We start from the raw sequence: 16,839 nt of genomic DNA, 5'->3' as shown, positions 1-16,839 counted from the left end.
ATGGATGAATGCCGATGACGACACGGACAAGCAGACAATACAGCCATTTCCCTTCTCCTTTTGGAACAAAAGTGAAGCAAAGCATGGACATGGAGTTAAATCTCCAAAGAGAAAGAGAAAGAGAAAGGGCGCAACTCACTTCATAAATTATACGTTGGTGTGGGTCATCGTCATCCAGAGTGACGGACACATGGAGCGAAGCTGTCTCCTGGAATTTTTTTCTCAAGGTAGTCTCCTTAGCGAATACTCTAATCAAAGCAAACAAGGGAAGTGGCAGGCACACAGTGGAGAAAGGCGAGGCAAAGTGAGAGGGACTGATGGATGCTCCTCACTACTGCCTCGCCTCTGGGGAGTTTGGTGGTCCATGATCCATAACTCTCATGATCGGAATATCGCACCAGTAGTGCTGTCCAGTGCTGCTGCTGCTGCTGCTGCTCTCGCATCGGCCAGGTCAGTGATCTTTGGAATGGACGATGGCTCAAAAGATTAAATGTTTTTCGTGGTGACGAACAGGGGCGAAGGCAATGCAGGCTCGCGGAGACGTCACTCTTTCTCGAGAATCTGCAATGGTCATCTGCTTTGAAAAGACAGGGAATGTGGAGAGGTGAGACGTAGATCTGGGATGCTCGAGAGCTAGCTATGGCAACATGGATATTTGGGATTGTTGGAGCAGCGTCTGTCATCTCCGCGGCAGTGTTCGTCGTGTCCATCTTCCAGCTGCTCATCATGATCCACCGGAGGCTCAAGGCCGGCAAGCACCACGTCCTTCCCGTCGCTTCCGGCGGCGGCACCAAGGGGAAGGAGAGCCTGGTCAAGGGCGCTGTTAGAGGACACGTTCTGAGCTTCACGCTCCAGGAAGTGGAGCTACTGAGCGAGGGGTTTAGTAACCTCATCGGGCAGGGGAGCACCAACCGGGTTTACAAGGGAATTCTCTCGGATGGAATGGAGGTGGCTGTCAAGAAACTCAAGCAAGATGTTTCCGAGTGCTCGGATGTGGAAGCCAGCTTCCGGTTCCAGGTACGAGCGTCTTCCCTTCTCTTGCAGCCGCGGCCGCGCAGATGCCCAATAAATCGGCTGCTGCTTCCAGATGGAGCTTCTCTCACGCGTTCACCACCAGCATTTGGCAAACCTCGTGGGCATCTGCGACGAGAAACAAGAGAGGTAGGCATGGAAACTGTAGCTCGTTTTTCTGAAAACTGTGTCCTACAGGATGCTCCTCTTCCAATACGCTCCCAATGGTACGCTATTTGAGAACCTGCATACGGGTATGGCAACTCGATAAGTACGTACGTTAGTCTCGGGGGAAGAACTGACCCCCCGAGTCCCTGGTTTCAGGAGACGAGAACCTCTCGTGGAAGCAAAGAATGCGCATTATCGTAGGTGCTGCATACGGCTTGGCATACCTCCACCACCTATGCAACCCTCCAGTCATACACGGTGACTTGAGGTCTCGCAACATACTCCTCACTGAAGACTTTGCCGCAAAGGTATGGGCTATGGTGTATGAGGGAACTCTTTCCTTTCTTTAGTTTCTGAGAAAATTGAGAATGCCTTGGAAAGCTGAGCAGATCACAGGGCTGGGGAGGGTGCCTATTGCTGGGAGCTCGGAGCTGGCACTGGTTCGCAAGACGGGTGGCTACGTGGACCCGGAGATAGTGCACCGGGGAGTGTACAGCCGAGCCGGGGATGTGTTCTCCTTTGGTGTGCTGCTGCTCGAGGTTCTATCGGGAAAGCAGGCCTTCTCCGAGGAGACCGGCATGCTTGTGGAATGGGTACGCAATCTCTCTCACACTCTTGTGCAAGAAAGAGCTCATGTTGTTTGTGGTGCTGAACAGGCGCAGCAGTTCCTACAAAGCCGGGACAGGATGATGGATCTGGTGGACAAGTCGATGAGCAACGTGTGCCCCATGGAGCTCTACTCGGTTTGCGAGCTGGCGCGGTTGTGCACGCAGAGGGAGTCTTCAAGCCGGCCCTCCATGCGGGACGTGTCGGACTTGCTGGTGCAGTCTCTGGCCATCCCGGCCGAGGCTGCTGCCCCGGTTAGCAGCCCCGTCACCTTGAGAGGTCTCATGGAAGGATAGACAAACACGCGATTCCTTGACAAACAAAGAGCTCGCATTTCTTCACTGTCTAGTAGCGCTGAAAAGCTGCGGGGGTGAGAAATGCCCAACGCCCTGTCAAGAGAGTTTATTCTTTCTCACACCCAACTGTGTACCAGCAGTCATAGCTCTTGTTGTTGTTGTTGTGGCCCAGGAGCTCCAACAGCAGGCTTGAAGACATAGCTAGCCATGGAGAAGCTTCCATGCCAGCTCCTGTGGATTGCTTGAGCCGTAGCGCCCTCTCCAGCGGCTCCTAATGCCACCAACAATGGAAGGAAATGGTCGGGTGTTGGATGGTTGAGCTTGGCATACGGCGCCTTGTCCATGAACTGCGTGACTTCGTCATATCTGTGAGAAAGAGCATCAGTTCTTCATTCATTGCTAGCCAACTTTGCTTTTGTGCGCGTACCTCTGGTGGATCAAGCAGTCGTAGAGCCAGTCGTCGAAGGCCTTCCCCCAGTCCGGGACGGTGGGCAGCATGTGCCGGAGGTTGTGCGTGGTAGTCCCGGATCCGATGATAAGAACGCCCTCGCGGGTGAGCGGAGTTAACGCGCGGCCCAGCCGGTAGTGATAGGCGGCGTCCTTGTGCGACTGGAGCGAGAGCTGGAAGACTGGAATGTCGGCGTCGGGGAAGGCCAGCCACAGTGGAACCCATGCACCGTGATCCAGGCCTCGCTTGGGATCCTCGCCGGCTTGCTTGAATCCAGCGTCCTGGAGGAGCTGCTTGGCTCGCCTTGCTACGTCGGGAGCACCGGGTGCCTCGTACTTGAGCTGTGCCACAATCGTCCCTCTGGTGAGACTTCTTTTCCTACTGGGCGAAGAGATCTCACCTCGTAGAGCTCGCGAGGGAAGCCGTAGAAGTCGTGAATGGTAGGGTTGCGCGCTGTGGTGCTCACCATCGGATCCCGGGTCTCCCAGTGGCCGGACACCATGAGAATCGCCTTGGGCTTGTGCTTCACCAGCTTGGCCATGCCCTTGAAGAAATCCCTGGCGGGGATCTCCTCGAACGGCAGCATGGGCGAGCCGTGAGAGACGTAGAACACATCCATGACCATGCTGTTGCTACCACCGCTGCTAGGGCGACCACTGCTACTGCCCCCGAGCAAGCTCGAGATATGTCGGCGGATCCCCAGTGGCGCAATTGCTGGATCAGCGTCGCCCGCGATCGCCCACAAGATGAGAATGAGGAGGGGAATCATGGGCTAGGCTAGAGCCACAAATAGTGCTCTTCGATGGACCTTCCTCCATCTACCGATGTTTGACTTGCCACTTTTACTCGTTTTTCTTTTCATCGAGTGATCGATCAGCTATGGCGCTGGCCAAGGCATGACACAGCGTGATGCCGCCTTCCACACAGCAGCATCAGCAGCAGTAGCGTCGCCACCGCCTCCGTCGCGGTCGGAATGTATTGCTCTCATCCACTCGTGCACGCAACTGACCGCGGCCCGCCGGATCCACGCCCAGCTCGGTCGATCCGGGATGCTACGCGATGATCAGGATTGCCAGCTCTCCTCTCGGCTCATCGCCATGTATGGCCGATGCGGGAGCGTAGAGGAAGCTCGCAAGGTGTTCGATGCCATCCCCGGTGATCGTGGCCACCACCACGCCGCCAGCAATGCGCTCTTGGCTGCGTATGCCGGCAATGGGCGACTGCAAGAGATGGAGCGCCTGTTCAACTCGATGGAAGGGAGAAATCTGGTGTCGTGGACTGCGATGCTCACGGCATTCTCCCGAAGCGGGCATCTTGTCAAAGCGGAGAGCGTTTTTGCAAGGATGCCTGTCCAGTTTAAGGATGTGGTGTGTAAGAACACGATGCTGGCTGCCTACACCCAAGCTGGACGCCTCCAGCAAGCCAGGAGGATGTTTGATTCCATGAACGACCGGGACGTGGCGTCTGGAAATGTGATGCTCACCGCGTATTCCCAAGCTGGAGAACTGCATCTTGCCAAGCAGGTCTTTGCTAGTATGCCCGAATGGGATCTTATCTCATGGAATGCAATGCTGGCTGCGCTGGCTCTAGCCGGAGACTACGATGATGCAAGGAGATTGTTTTCACGCATGCATGCTAAAAATCTGATCTCCTGGAACACCATGCTCTCTGCATATGCCCAAAGCGGAGATCTTTGTGAAGCGCGCAAGCTTATGGACGCTATGCCCCGCCACAACATAATCTCGTGGAATTCTTTCCTCACAGCTCATACGAAAATGGGGAACATAAGTAAAACGCGACAGTGTTTTGACCAGATGCCTGCAAAAGATCTTGTGTCTTGGAATGCCATGCTAGCTGCATATGCCCAACTCGGGCTTTTGGAGGAAGCACAGGAGCTCTTTCTAACCATGCCTGCGAGGAGCTTGATATCATGGAACGCCATGCTCACGGCTTCAGCACACGATGGCGACGTCGATGGAGCGGAGAAAATGTTTGCCACTGAGATTCCACTGCGAGATCTTGTCTCTTGGAATTCGATGCTGGCATTGTACACGAGACATGGCCTCATGGACAGAGCGAAGCTCTTGTTTCACCAGGAGATGGAGCAGCACGATCTGGTCTCTTGGAACGCGATGCTGTCCGGCTATGCACAGCTGAATGATCCGCAGCTGGAAAGTGCCCGACAGAGCTTTGCTGCCATGCCACAGCACGATCTCGTGTCTCACAATGCCATGATCTCGGCCTTGGCTTCCAGGGGCCATCTTCTTGAGGCCAAGTCCGCCTTTGACTCCATGCCTGAACGGGACGTCATCTCCTACAACGCGTTGCTTGGTGGCTACGTTCACGCTGGCGAGCTGCGAGATGCCGAGCTCGTCTTCTCTGCGATGCCAAAGAGAAATCAGGTGTCCTGGGCGAGCATGGCTGCCGGGTACGCCCGCGTCGGTGATGTAGAATCTGCGAAGCGGGTGTTCGACGCGACGCCGGAGCGGAATGTGGTGGCGTGGAACGTCTTACTAGCCGCATACGCCCACACTGGGCATGCCAAGGGGCTGTTTGACTCCATGCCGCAGCGGGACATTGTGTCGTGGAACTCGTTGCTGACATCGTATGTGCAAGCCGGTGACGCTGAAAACGCCAAGAAGACATTCGACAGCATGTCGAGATGGAATAGTGTGTCATGGAATCTTATCCTCCACCTCCACCTCCATCTCCAGTCCTCCTCGCGGCACACCTTTGAGCTCCCACACGAGCATGACAATCAGAGCAAGGACATCGGGTGGTGGAATACGATGTTAGCGGCGGCTGGGGAGCAAGATGCCCGAAAGGCCAAGGAGGTGTTTGATGCGATGCAGCAGCGGAATCTCGTATCGTGGAACGCGCTGCTGTCGGCATACTCCATCAAAGGGAAAGAGCACCTGGAGAGTGCCAAGCGCACGTTTGACGAGATGCCCGAGAGGGACGTGACGTCTTGGAATTGCCTGCTGTGCTCGTATGCCCACACCGGGTACCTGGAGGAGGCAAAGCTGATCCACGCCAGCATCCCGTATAGTGACGTCGTCGCCGACACAGCTATGCTTACTGCTTATGCGCACAACGGGCAGCTTGAAGATGCCAAGTGTTGCTTTGACGCTATGCCGCAGCGGGACGTTGTGTCCTGGAATGCTATGCTCACCGGGTTGGCCGCCTGCGGGCGTCTCGTAGAGCTACGCAAGCTCTTCGCCACCATGCCGGAGCGGAGCACAGTGTCGTGGAGTGCAGTACTGGCGGCTCACGCGGATTGCGGCGACTTCACGTCGGTGGTGGCGATCTTCGAGGAGATGAAAGCTAGCGAGGTTCCGGACGAGGCTTGCTTCGTGTCGGCGCTGGCAGCTCTCAGCCACACTGGCGACTTGCGAGATTGCCGCAGCTGCCTGGTATCGATGCCTACAGACTATGGAGTGCGCCCGGTGAAGCAGCACTTCAGCTGCGTGCTGGACGTGCTTGGGAGAGCGGGGCATTTGGATGCTGCCAGAGAACTGCTTGCAAGCATGCCCTTCGCACCCGATGTTCTCGACTGGAAGTGCCTGCTCGCGGCGTGTAGGAACCACAAGAACACCAGGCAGGGAGCCATTGCCGCCACAAATGTTCTTGGCATGGATCCTAACGAGGGAGCGGCCTATGTGCTACTCTCAGACGCACACACACGATGATCACACGATGAGATACCTTAATCTTTGGCTTGTATTATAAGAACAGGTGCGAATTCAACGAGAAGGCACTGCTTCAGCAGTCGATAAGAATGGTGGGATCACAGCAGCATTCATCCAACAGGCAACAGCAGCACAGTGCTGCGAGACTGCAAATCACAATGTAAGCGATCTGTAGACTACTGGAAAGAGATTTACCATCCTTGGAGGAATCCACCGCTTCTCCGAGGCGGTGCTTGAGAGTAGTACTGTGGAGGAGGAGCAACAGGAGGAGGCTGCTGGTAATAGCCTGCACAGCGGAGGAGACCTTGATGACCCAAAGTGGAAATTTTGGAGAGTACCTTGAGGAGGATAACCTTGCGGTGGATATGGAGTCTCGTAGTCTTTCCCCATCGTTTCTTCGCTTTGCACTAAGAAACTCTCCAACGGGAGCTTAAAAAGCGATGCTCTTTCGGATGACTTGTGGCGGTTTACGTGGAAGGACGGCACTGGTGGGGACAAATGGGGTGCTTGACTTGGGCGATTAAAGCAAAAAGATGCGATTCGCATTGTCTATTAAAGCAAGAGAAAGCGCGCGCTGCGCGTCAAAAAGGTGGGATCATAGCTTCAATAGGCCGGTTTGATGTTCATGGATGATTATGTACATTACACGGGTGTGGAGTCGCTCGTATAAACGACATTTTTTTTTCTTAATCTATGACTAGGAACGATGGATCTTAGAAGCACTCGTCCACCAGGCAGCAGCAACACAGGGCAGCCAAGCTGATGAAAGTAAACTCCTGAGATCCGCAAAATGGAAGAAATAGAAGCTTGAGCTTTTACTTACCAGCCTCGGAGGAATCCACCGCCTCCATGCCTCCTTGGCGGACCGTAGTACTGCTGCTGTGGATAATAGCCTGCCCGGTGCCAAGAAAAGGATTTGAGAGGGGGAAAATCTCCAGCTAAACTCGAGAGATCTTACTACCTTGTGGAGGATAGCCGGTGGGATAGCCGCCATGACCATGACCGTGACCGTGATGGTGGTGGCCCTTTGCCGCGTCTTTCTTACCCATTGCTGCTGGCTTATGTCAGAAGAACTTGAAGAAGGGCTTCTTGCCAAAAGAGCGCATATTTAAGCGCGGGGAGGAATATCCCTGGCGTCCCGATCGCGACACGCGGCGGCAATCGGTGACATAGGTCAGTCGGCTCGAAAGATCTGGTTGGGAAAAACGCTAAGGCAGCAAAAGCGAAGGGATTGATCCGATTCTTCCCTGCAACTTGCAACAACTCTTATAAATCTGCATTGTCTGAAGACTGTATACCAGTGAGCTGGGATGGGCGAATGTGGGCCGTCGGATGGGAACCGGGGTATATGCCGCCCGCATTCAAAGCCGCCGAGAGGTAACCGCCGGCCGATTTAGGGCTTAAGTCAGCATCCAAGTTAGGGCGAATAACTTGATTGTGGGATAACTAACTGTTAAAGCTTTTAAAGGGAGGCCACTCCACACACACACACACTCCATCGCGAGAGAGAGAGGAAGGAGTGTGCGTCGCTTTCCATTTCTTTTGTTGTTTTGCCTGGCCGCCGCTGCTGCTACTGCTGCTGCTGCTGCTGCCATGGTCTGGAGCTGACGAGTTCGAGCTCGCTTCGCCCCCCATTCTCGCTTGGGCATTCAAGACAGAACAAGGAAACACAGCAAACCCAGCCAGCAGCAGCTCTCTCATGCTAAACATAGAGGCGCTTCCACATCTCGCATCGCTCTTTTCCTTAGAATGCTCCTTCTACTGCTGCTGTGAGTTGTAACTTATCGATTGAGTGGAGGTCGCAGTACCAGGGCCGAGGAGGAAGAGCCTCCACTCCAGCACAAAGATGGCAGCAGCAGCAGCAAGATCGGGCAGAATGTGGGTGCTGGGGTGGGCCGTGCTGCTCCTGGCCAGCGCCGGGCAGTCGGCCTTTGATTACAAGGATGCGCTGAGCAAGAGCATCCTGTTTTACGAGGCGCAGAGATCTGGGCGGCTCCCCACGGACCAGAGGGCGGCCTGGCGCTCCGATTCAGCACTCTTGGATGGCAAATCTCAGGGGGTAAGCAGTGCGCGAGAATGTGGTATGCTGGTGTCGAGAGATTGATCTATATAGTTGTCGTTAGCTCATGATAGGATGCTAGATCTTCCAGTCTTGTGTGGATATATATGTCGGCTGAGATGTCGTTGTTGTGGTGGTGCCAACAGCAGCTAGCGACTGTAGCTTAGTTGTTGCTTCTTGGCTTGCTTGAGCACTTTCGCGTGTAGATAGCTGCATTCTAGGATATCTTTCCCTTTCGGATGTGCCTTTGCGAATTGAGTACTTTGCGTTGTGGTGATTGATGGTGGCGCTGGAACTACCAGGTGGATTTGGTTGGAGGGTATTACGACGCGGGCGACAATGTCAAGTTTGGTCTGCCCATGGCCTTCACCATCACCATGATGTCGTGGAGCGCCATCGAGTTCCACAAGCAGCTCCAGTCGAGTGGTCAGCTCGGCTACACCCTCGACGCCATCAAATGGGGGGCCGACTACCTCGTCAAGGCACACCCACAGCCCAATGTGCTCTGGGGCGAGGTAAAAAAAGTTAACCATGCTCTACTTGTGTATCTCACAACTTCCTTTCACTAAGGTGGGTGATGGATTCACGGATCACTTCTGCTGGCAAAGGCCCGAGGACATGACAACGCCCCGGAAAGCTTACAAGATCGATGCGAGCAACCCAGGGTCGGATTTGGCGGGCGAAACTGCCGCCGCTCTCGCTGCCGCTTCCATTGTCTTTAGAAGGCACAATGCAGCATACGCAAACAATCTCCTGGCTCACTCCAAGCAGGCAAGTGTAAAGAAGAGACGAGCTTTCTTTTTTCCATGACAGCTAAGTAGCATACTTACTATCTTCTTTGCTTTTGCGTCGTGCAGCTCTTCCAGTTTGCCGACACACGCCGCGGCAAGTACGACGCCAGCATTTCGGTGGCTCAAAAGTTTTACAACTCCAAGAGTGGCTATGCGGTGAGCGTCCCTTATCATCAAAGATCCACTTGATACAGCAATGCATCAAATGCAGGACGAGCTGCTGTGGGCAGCCCTGTGGCTTCACCAGGCAACTCACGACGATTTCTACCTCAGCTACGCTGCCAACAATGCGGGCACTCTCGGGGGCCTAGGCTGGGACATGAAAGAATTCAGTTGGGACGTCAAGTATGCGGGTGTCCAAGTCCTTGCTTCCAAGGTATCCAAGCGACTCTTATACTACATGAACTGAAATTTCTTCCCTTTGGATGCGGACAGGTGTTGCTTCAAGGGAGAGGAGGGCAGCACGCATCGGTGTTGAGGAGCTACCAGTCCAAAGCCAATTTCTTCCTCTGCGCCTGCTTGCAAAAGAACGGCGGCGGAGGAAACGTCCAGCGGACACCGGGTAAGTGTTCTTAGCAACTTCACAAATGTCATCTTATGTTTCACATGCAGGTGGCTTGCTCTACGTAAGATCTTGGAACAACATGCAATATGTGACGGGCGCAGCGTTCCTTCTCACCGTGTACTCGGATTATCTAGCAAGCTCCGGGCAGCAACTCCAGTGCCCGGGGCAGAGAGTTGGGCCAGGCGAGCTGCTTCGGATGGCACAGTCTCAGGTAAATTTCTCAAGTCAAATACCCTTTCCTGGATTGGATCAACGTTGCGTGTGTTCTTCAACACAGGTGGACTACATCTTGGGAGACAATCCTCGAGCGACGAGTTACATGGTTGGGTTTGGTGCCAACTTTCCCCAGGAAGTTCACCACCGAGCCTCGTCCATTGTGTCGTACAAGGTGAACCCCTCGTTCGTGAGCTGCCGCGGTGGATATGCAACCTGGTACAAGAGGCGAGACCGCGATCCCAACATTCTCACGGGTGCCGTGGTGGGAGGACCGGATCAAAACGACAACTTTGCGGACGAGAGGGACAACTTTGAGCAAACGGAACCAGCAATCTACACAAACGGCCCGCTCATGGGCGTTCTCGCCAGGCTCCACGGCGGCTACTACAACTCCCGCGACGACTCCGGATCCGACTTGAGCACAAACCCAGTGGAGGCATTGCCGCTGCCTCCAACCAGTGCTGCAAGCCGTCCAGGTAGCTAATTCCGTGCTGGTGGAAGCTTTTCTTTCTCTGACACTGCCAGCCGCGTTTGCATATCCAGATGACTCGGTGGAGTTAACGCACGAGACAGTGGCATCTTGGCTGTTCAAGGGCCAGACATACTACAAGTACGCGGTGAATGCCACCAATGCATCCAAGCACACGCTGTCGAGCCTCAACCTCCGCATTGACAATCTCCAAGGCCCGCTGTGGGGGCTCACCAAGACCGACGCCACTGCCTACACTTTCCCCGAGTGGCTGCATTCCTTGTCGCCGCACGGGAGCCTCGTCTTCGTTTACATCCAGCCAGCCGCAGCTGCGAAAGTCCAAGTTCTCAGCAGCAGCTGGGTGGAGCGGGCATCGTGAGCAACGGCGTGGTTGATCCATCCTCTCATCTCGCTCGCATCCAGCGGCGGACGAGTCTATCTTCTACGTAAGTATGCTACCAAAGGCGGTGCTACAGCGAGAATAAAAACCAAGGTATGTATGTGTGATATACACAAGCAAGCGCAGTGTGCTAGCCCAAGTTAGCCGCTGGACGCTCGAGGTCTCATCCATCCGTGATCCGTTTGAGCTCGATCAGTCGAGAAGCTGCTTTGAGTTTCCAGTCGGGCGATGGAACAATAACGGACCGGTTTTTTTTTATTCTTGAATGCGCTATTCGCGAGTATAAGCTTGTAATCTTTCCATGTGTGGAATTCCAACTCAAGAAATACGGGTTTTAGCTAGACCGAGGAGGATTGTTTCGTTTTGAGGCTCGAGGAAGAGTTAAGAGGAAGGGAAGATTTCGAGTTTAATGATTCATCGAGCCCAACCAACCTCTTAAATTCGAAACCAGAGAGAGAATGACGATTGACGATGACGACTGGATAATTTGACTGGGCCAACGCCAACTTGCTTTTAACCAGTGATCGTATTATCGCATATTCTCTCTCTCTCTCTCTCTCCCCTCAGCGCTAGTCGCTTTCCACACACTTGAAAATGCCCGGGATGGACGTGTTTGTGTTTCTCCCTCCCTTCCCATCTTTGTGTCTGAAGAAGAACGAGGAACTTCTCTAGGATTGAAGAATCAAGCCATGGCCAGAGGTGTGCTACTGTCCCCCTCTTCCTCCTGTGATCCCCAGGCACAGGAGGAGCTGATGCAACTGGAAGAGGAAGATTTATGTGCGGCGATCGAGGAGTTCGCAAGGCCCGCGAGGATGGAGACCATCTTCGAGTCGTTTGAAGACGAGCCGGTGGAGCCAGAGATGCTGTCCAGCCCTGGGGTAGCAGCAGATGATCGATCATCTGCTGTGGGATATCCGTGCCGCCAAGAGAAGGAGCTTGATCGGGAGAGCAAGGATGTGGGCATGGTAGTGATGCATGATCACGGCAATGTCAATGTGGCATCGACATGGTCCTCGTCGTCGACATCCTCTTCTTCACCATCCTCTGCCTCCTCCTCGCCCAGACTCCTCCTCCAGCAGAGCGTCTTGGCATGGTGGGTCTGATTTATTGGATTCATTGGATTCATTGCTTTGGATGGTATGTAGGTGTGAGGCCACCGGAGCGGTAGCGAGGGTGAGAGTTCATGTCCAAGGCGCGACCTTTGAGCTCCACGAGGTACAGTTCCAAAGCTTTGGAAAACCGAGATACTGATCGAATGGCCATCCGTTACAGCTGCCGCTGGTGTCAAGGAGTGGGCTTCTGCGGCGAGTGCTCCAATCTGCCAAGTCGAAGAAAGCGAGCGGAGAGGTGGTAGAGGTGGAGCTGGGTGGCGACTTTCCTGGCGGCGCCGAGGCATTTGGGTGGGCGGCAGCGTTTTGCTACGGCGCTCACATCGTGGTGGAGCCGAGCAATGTGGCCATGCTGCGCTGCGCTGCCGAGTACCTGGAGATGAGCGCGGAGATGGGTCGGGGCAGCCTGGCGGAGCTGTGCGACATGTACCTCACCAAAGTGGCACTCCAGAGCTGGGAGGGCAGCATCGGTGTTCTTGCCGCCGACATCCAACGCCTCCTCCCGCTCGCCGACGAGCTCCTCATTGTCACCCGCTGTGTCGATTCACTCGCCTCCATCGCTTGCACCCAGCTGGTGGACGACCAAGAATCCATTGCAGCTCCGGAGTGGTGGATGCAACAGCTGGTGGAGCTCCCATATGCCTTGTTTGCGAGGATCGTCGCTGCCACCCGGAGGCAAGGGATGGCGGAGCGCGTCATCGGGCAGCTCATGATCAAGTGCGTGGAGAGGTGGATATTTGGTCGTGGCGACGCGGACCAGCAGCACAAGAACAGGGACTACTACTTGTGGTGCGGCAGCCAGAGGCTGGAGAAGCTGGAGCAAAGGAGCGACAAGTGCCGGCTGCTAGAGTCCATGGTACGCTTGCTGCCCGTGGAGAAGCAGCAGCTTCTCCCGGTGAGCTTCCTCTTCCGGCTTCTGCGGCATGCACTGGGAGTCGGCGCTAGCACGGAATGCCGGCTCCAGATAGAGACCCGGATTGCCTGTCAGCTGGAGCTTGCGAGCGTGGACGATTTGCTTCTGGGGCTGCCACTCAAGGATGGTCGGACGTCAAAGGCTCAGCTGGAGAGTGCCCGCCAGATTGCTTCGCTCTTTTTGCAGCAGCAGCAGCAGCAACAACAAGATGATCGTAAGCAAGGTGGTGGTGGAAGTCATGTGTTTAGCAGCAGCAGGGACGAAACACTGCTTTTCTTCACCAACATTGAAGCAGTGAATACCGTTTCCAAGATCTGGGATGGTTATTTGGAGTATCTGGGATATGATCCAGGGATCAACCCTGTCACCTTGTCTGACCTCATTGACGTCTTCCCGGCTTGTGCTCGGACAAGCCACGACCAGCTCTACAAGGCGATCCATGTCTACTTGAAGGTAAGTCATGTCTATCAATATGATCATCACTGCGAACGCTTTTGCGCAGTCCCATCCCCATGTAACACACTCGGAGCGACTGCTCGTGTGTAGGAGCCTCAATTGCCAGAAGCTGTCCCAAGAGGCGTGCATTCACGCCGTGCAAAACGAGCTCATGCCCCTGAGGACTATCGTGCAAGCTATGTTCATGGAGCAGCTTCAGAGCCGCCATCACTCGTCGCCAGCACCGCCAGTGCCCCCCAGCGGAGAGCTTCCCAGACACGACACGGCTGTTGCTTGTTCTAGTCCCGAGCCTTGCAAAGACATCCGTGTCTCATCCTCCGTAGCCACCACCAACACAAACGGCAGGATCGCGGCCGAGGCAGCTCCGAAGAGATCATCCAGCCATCGGTTCCACCGCGAGCAGTTCAGCGGCTCCACCCAGGCGCAGCCCGATGATAGTAGCAAGTGCCCTTCGTCCGACTTCCCTTACGTCGTGGATTCTCAGCACAACACCAGGGCCTTGTATGTCAACCGTGACTTTGAAGCAGCCAAGTCGCGACTCAAGCACCTCGAGAAGGAGCTTGCGCAGGTGAAGAAGACGCTGCAACAGAACAAATGCCCGGGCATGGAGCACTTAAACGCAAGCGGCCCCAACGCTCACAAGAAGGCCTCCTACTCGACAAACTGTATAGGCCAAATGTTGCACAGCCAACGGGCCGGCATCAACTTTGGTCACAGGCTGCTCAAGACGTTTAAAAAGCTCGGGCTGGGGAGCTTGTGGAGGGGCAAATACAATGCGTGCTATGACGTTAGCAATACCACCACCACCTCCACCGACGTGGACGAAGAGGAACAGCACCGCTCCACATTCACAAGTAGTACTAATGAGTTTGAAGCTCTTCCTGCAAGATCCGGTACGAGGCCCGCCACTCCAAACAACAATCTATCCAGTGGCCAAAGGCGTCCTTGCCAGCACCATCGCAGTCACTCTGTTTCTTGAGCTGAAGAAGTATCTCTCGCAAGCAAAGCAAGCGCTCAGATTGACCAAACTCAATTCAATGAGTGCTATTTTGGTGGTATTAAAAGCTTGCTTGGTATATCACAAGCAATATAGGAGCAGGACGGACGGATGGACGGCGAACGAGCTCGTGTCATTTCGTTCCTAATCTTCACTGCCATGGCTAATTTTGTATTGTCGAACAGTGTGAAACATCGCCCTTGGATGTTGCAATGAACTTTAGCTACCAGGATTTTCGGCAGGGATCCTGCCTGATCCTGGCGAATGTGAATTGAGTGCCCGTGATGTTGAACCGCCACAAACAAAAGATATGCTTTACTTGACATTTTGGCTTATGGGAAGTTGCTTTCAAACATTAAAGATCGTCTCGTTGCTTTGTGTAAGACAGTACACGTTAAGTGTCCGCGTCCAATCCATCCACCTCCAAGTGCATGCGATTCATCCGGCTGCGCAGCTGAATCATGACGCTCGTTAGAACGAGAGGAGCTGCCACATTCCATTGCGCCATCCCTGTCAATCCAAACCAAGTCTGTGTAAAACTGCTGCTTCGGCTCTGCTCATGCTCAGAGACCAGTGAATGAACAAACCGCCAAGCTTGGCCTGAGGACGAACAGTTGTTGATTGATGGTGAACCGCCCAGCACAGCACTTTGAAGCGCCATCCTGTCTGCCCTGCTTGTGTAAGCATGTCGAGAACGTATTAACGGCATTGAATTGTTGATCCTGTTTGGTTCTCTTCTCCTTGCTTGCTCAACTGTTCTTGCTGTTGCTTGTGCATCAACTCCAGGATCAAACTCGCTTTGCGCCTGGCCCTGCTGGTGCAATTTTGCTCGAGCTCCACCACCAAGGCACGTACTGTTGAGATGAGTTGTTCTGGCCCAGAGCCAGGAGAACAGCAGCTGCATTCTCCTTGTTCCTTGAATCCTTGCCAAGCCGGAACATATGAGCTTCGTCATACACCGCAAGACGCGTACTAGGCAGTAGAGCACAAGCGGGTGTAGGCTGGGCCCGATACCTCGATGGCATATCAGTGGCGTTCCTCCCATGGAGTGTCCAACCAACAACCCTGTGGAGGTTATGCTTCCCCACTCTGTATCTCCGTTATCTTGTAAGAGTGTTGTGTGACAAAGGAGTTGTATGCTTATGAGATTGCAACAGGGCAAATGTTGCTCAGTGGGTTAAGTGCCCAGCATCCCCTGAGCTACAATTCTGTGCCTTCGGCATTGTTTTGTAGCTTTTGTGTGTCTTTCGGGTATTAAGAGAGGTGCATGTGCGGCAATTGCTACTAGCGCCTCAACATGGGAGAGCTCGTCAATAGAGCATGCTCAGGTCTCCAAAGCCGCACTACCTAGTCTATATCAAATACCTCACGAGGGCATTCGCTATAAGCAGCAAAGCGAATGCATGCTTGCCAGCTAATGATGCTCCACATCCACTTGGAAGGTAGTTCAGTAGATGCTTCTGTGAGAATGCTCTAATTTCTGAGGCTCATTTGGGTGCTGGGAGCCTGCTGCAACTTTCTAGACAGCCAAGCCACCTCTCTACTCTGGTTTCTCATTGGTGTTGTTTCCTGACTTTTGTTTAATTTAGTTTTTCATGGAGGAGCACAGCTTGAGACATTTTCGGGCTATTTTTCTGCTTGGCAACCACCAGAAGCTTGTACATGGAAGGATTGCTTGCATTGCAGCATTTTCCCAGATTGGGTATTTGTCTCCAGTGATGTGCTTTTGCGTACTTGCAAAAGCAGTAATTGTTTCAAGTTGTGCCAGACTTCAGCAGCAACTGTTACTTTCTAGTCTTTGTGGGAGTTCTACAAGCTACTGACATGTCCATGGCAATTGTTCATTGGATGGACTCTACCATTATACGAGCATCACTGACTAATCCATGACATACAACTTCTGGACGATGGATCATGCATGATTCAGGAGGGGTTCAGGAGCTAGGAAACCATATTGGTGATTGCCAGGACCTCAAGAGCATTATACATAGGCCAGCCTCAAGCTGCTCGAGGAGAACACATGGTGGTCCAAAGACCATACCAAGATCTTGATAAGAGATTTCTAATAAGTTAGAAAACACAAATTTGACAGCCATTATGCAATTTTTCATGTCCATCCTCTCTCAATCCAAAATTTTCCTCCTTTGCCACTGTTACCTGGCTGGCATTTGATCATGACACGCCATTGGCAGCCCTAGACGAGGCGCGCCCCCCGCGCCCTAGCAATGTGGGTGTGGAGGAAGAAGAGGAGGCGCCATATCTAGGGCGCTTCCCACTAGTAGAAGAAGAGCCAAGGTGTTCACTAGCGCGACGGCGTGATCCCGCCACCATGACCAACCCTTATAGTAGGAGAAATCCTTCTAGCAGAATACTATTCACATTGACATTTTAAAGGTGGAATTTAAATTCCACTTTCAAACTTTAAATTTTAAATTTTCTATTTCAATTCTATAATAATTTTTCTATAGAATTGTAGAATTCTATAACAATAATTGCACTATACAGCAATATTTGGTTTATAACATTTAGAAGGTCTATGATGCAATATATTATTACTAGCATAGTGGATTGGATTCAATTTGGATCATTCACTATATATATGTTAATACAAATTAATATAATCTATATAGTGGATCCTTAAGGAGT

General features: G+C 53.3%; 6 protein-coding genes across 6 annotated transcripts; 4 read left to right on the top strand and 2 right to left on the bottom strand.

Annotated features, from left to right (window-relative positions):
• The first annotated feature begins 293 nt into the window (after positions 1-293).
• LOC9648775 (protein MALE DISCOVERER 1) lies at positions 294-2,200 on the top strand. Its single transcript, XM_024690069.1, has 7 exons — positions 294-450; positions 514-1,017; positions 1,088-1,161; positions 1,210-1,265; positions 1,336-1,487; positions 1,569-1,772; positions 1,836-2,200. The coding sequence occupies exons 2-7, from the start codon at positions 640-642 to the stop codon at positions 2,079-2,081; spliced, it is 1,110 nt and encodes a 369-aa protein (XP_024545837.1). The 5' UTR covers positions 294-450; positions 514-639; the 3' UTR covers positions 2,082-2,200.
• Positions 2,081-3,417, bottom strand: LOC9648774 (extradiol ring-cleavage dioxygenase). The gene is made up of 3 exons (XM_002984908.2): positions 2,930-3,417; positions 2,509-2,870; positions 2,081-2,447 (listed from the first exon to the last, which is right to left on the bottom strand). The coding sequence occupies exons 1-3, from the start codon at positions 3,296-3,298 to the stop codon at positions 2,222-2,224; spliced, it is 957 nt and encodes a 318-aa protein (XP_002984954.2). The 5' UTR covers positions 3,299-3,417; the 3' UTR covers positions 2,081-2,221.
• On the top strand, positions 3,404-6,427 carry LOC112351711 (pentatricopeptide repeat-containing protein At1g32415, mitochondrial-like). Its single transcript, XM_024690067.1, has one exon. It carries the CDS (start codon positions 3,426-3,428, stop codon positions 6,216-6,218), a length of 2,793 nt encoding a protein of 930 aa, XP_024545835.1. The 5' UTR covers positions 3,404-3,425; the 3' UTR covers positions 6,219-6,427.
• On the bottom strand, positions 6,232-7,290 carry LOC9648966 (uncharacterized protein YBR016W). The gene is made up of 5 exons (XM_024690070.1): positions 7,180-7,290; positions 7,042-7,111; positions 6,557-6,977; positions 6,414-6,504; positions 6,232-6,364 (listed from the first exon to the last, which is right to left on the bottom strand). Exons 3-5 carry the CDS (start codon positions 6,762-6,764, stop codon positions 6,292-6,294), a joined length of 372 nt encoding a protein of 123 aa, XP_024545838.1. The 5' UTR covers positions 6,765-6,977; positions 7,042-7,111; positions 7,180-7,290; the 3' UTR covers positions 6,232-6,291.
• Positions 7,291-7,324: 34 nt separating this feature from the next.
• LOC9648965 (endoglucanase 6) lies at positions 7,325-11,059 on the top strand. Its single transcript, XM_024690068.1, has 9 exons — positions 7,325-8,277; positions 8,580-8,792; positions 8,848-9,048; positions 9,135-9,224; positions 9,280-9,444; positions 9,504-9,630; positions 9,681-9,844; positions 9,911-10,325; positions 10,393-11,059. The coding sequence occupies exons 1-9, from the start codon at positions 8,065-8,067 to the stop codon at positions 10,695-10,697; spliced, it is 1,893 nt and encodes a 630-aa protein (XP_024545836.1). The 5' UTR covers positions 7,325-8,064; the 3' UTR covers positions 10,698-11,059.
• Positions 11,060-11,302: 243 nt separating this feature from the next.
• On the top strand, positions 11,303-14,372 carry LOC9648964 (BTB/POZ domain-containing protein SR1IP1). Its single transcript, XM_002984994.2, has 4 exons — positions 11,303-11,811; positions 11,864-11,933; positions 11,991-13,193; positions 13,243-14,372. Exons 1-4 carry the CDS (start codon positions 11,408-11,410, stop codon positions 14,173-14,175), a joined length of 2,610 nt encoding a protein of 869 aa, XP_002985040.1. The 5' UTR covers positions 11,303-11,407; the 3' UTR covers positions 14,176-14,372.
• The last annotated feature ends 2,467 nt before the right edge of the window (positions 14,373-16,839 follow it).

The sequence above is a fragment of the Selaginella moellendorffii genome, unplaced genomic scaffold, assembly GCF_000143415.4.
Source record: "Selaginella moellendorffii unplaced genomic scaffold, v1.0 SELMOscaffold_65, whole genome shotgun sequence".
Lineage (NCBI taxonomy): Eukaryota > Viridiplantae > Streptophyta > Lycopodiopsida > Selaginellales > Selaginellaceae > Selaginella > Selaginella moellendorffii.
Note: the sequence above shows the minus strand (reverse complement) of the source record. Positions and strands in the feature narration are given on the sequence as shown.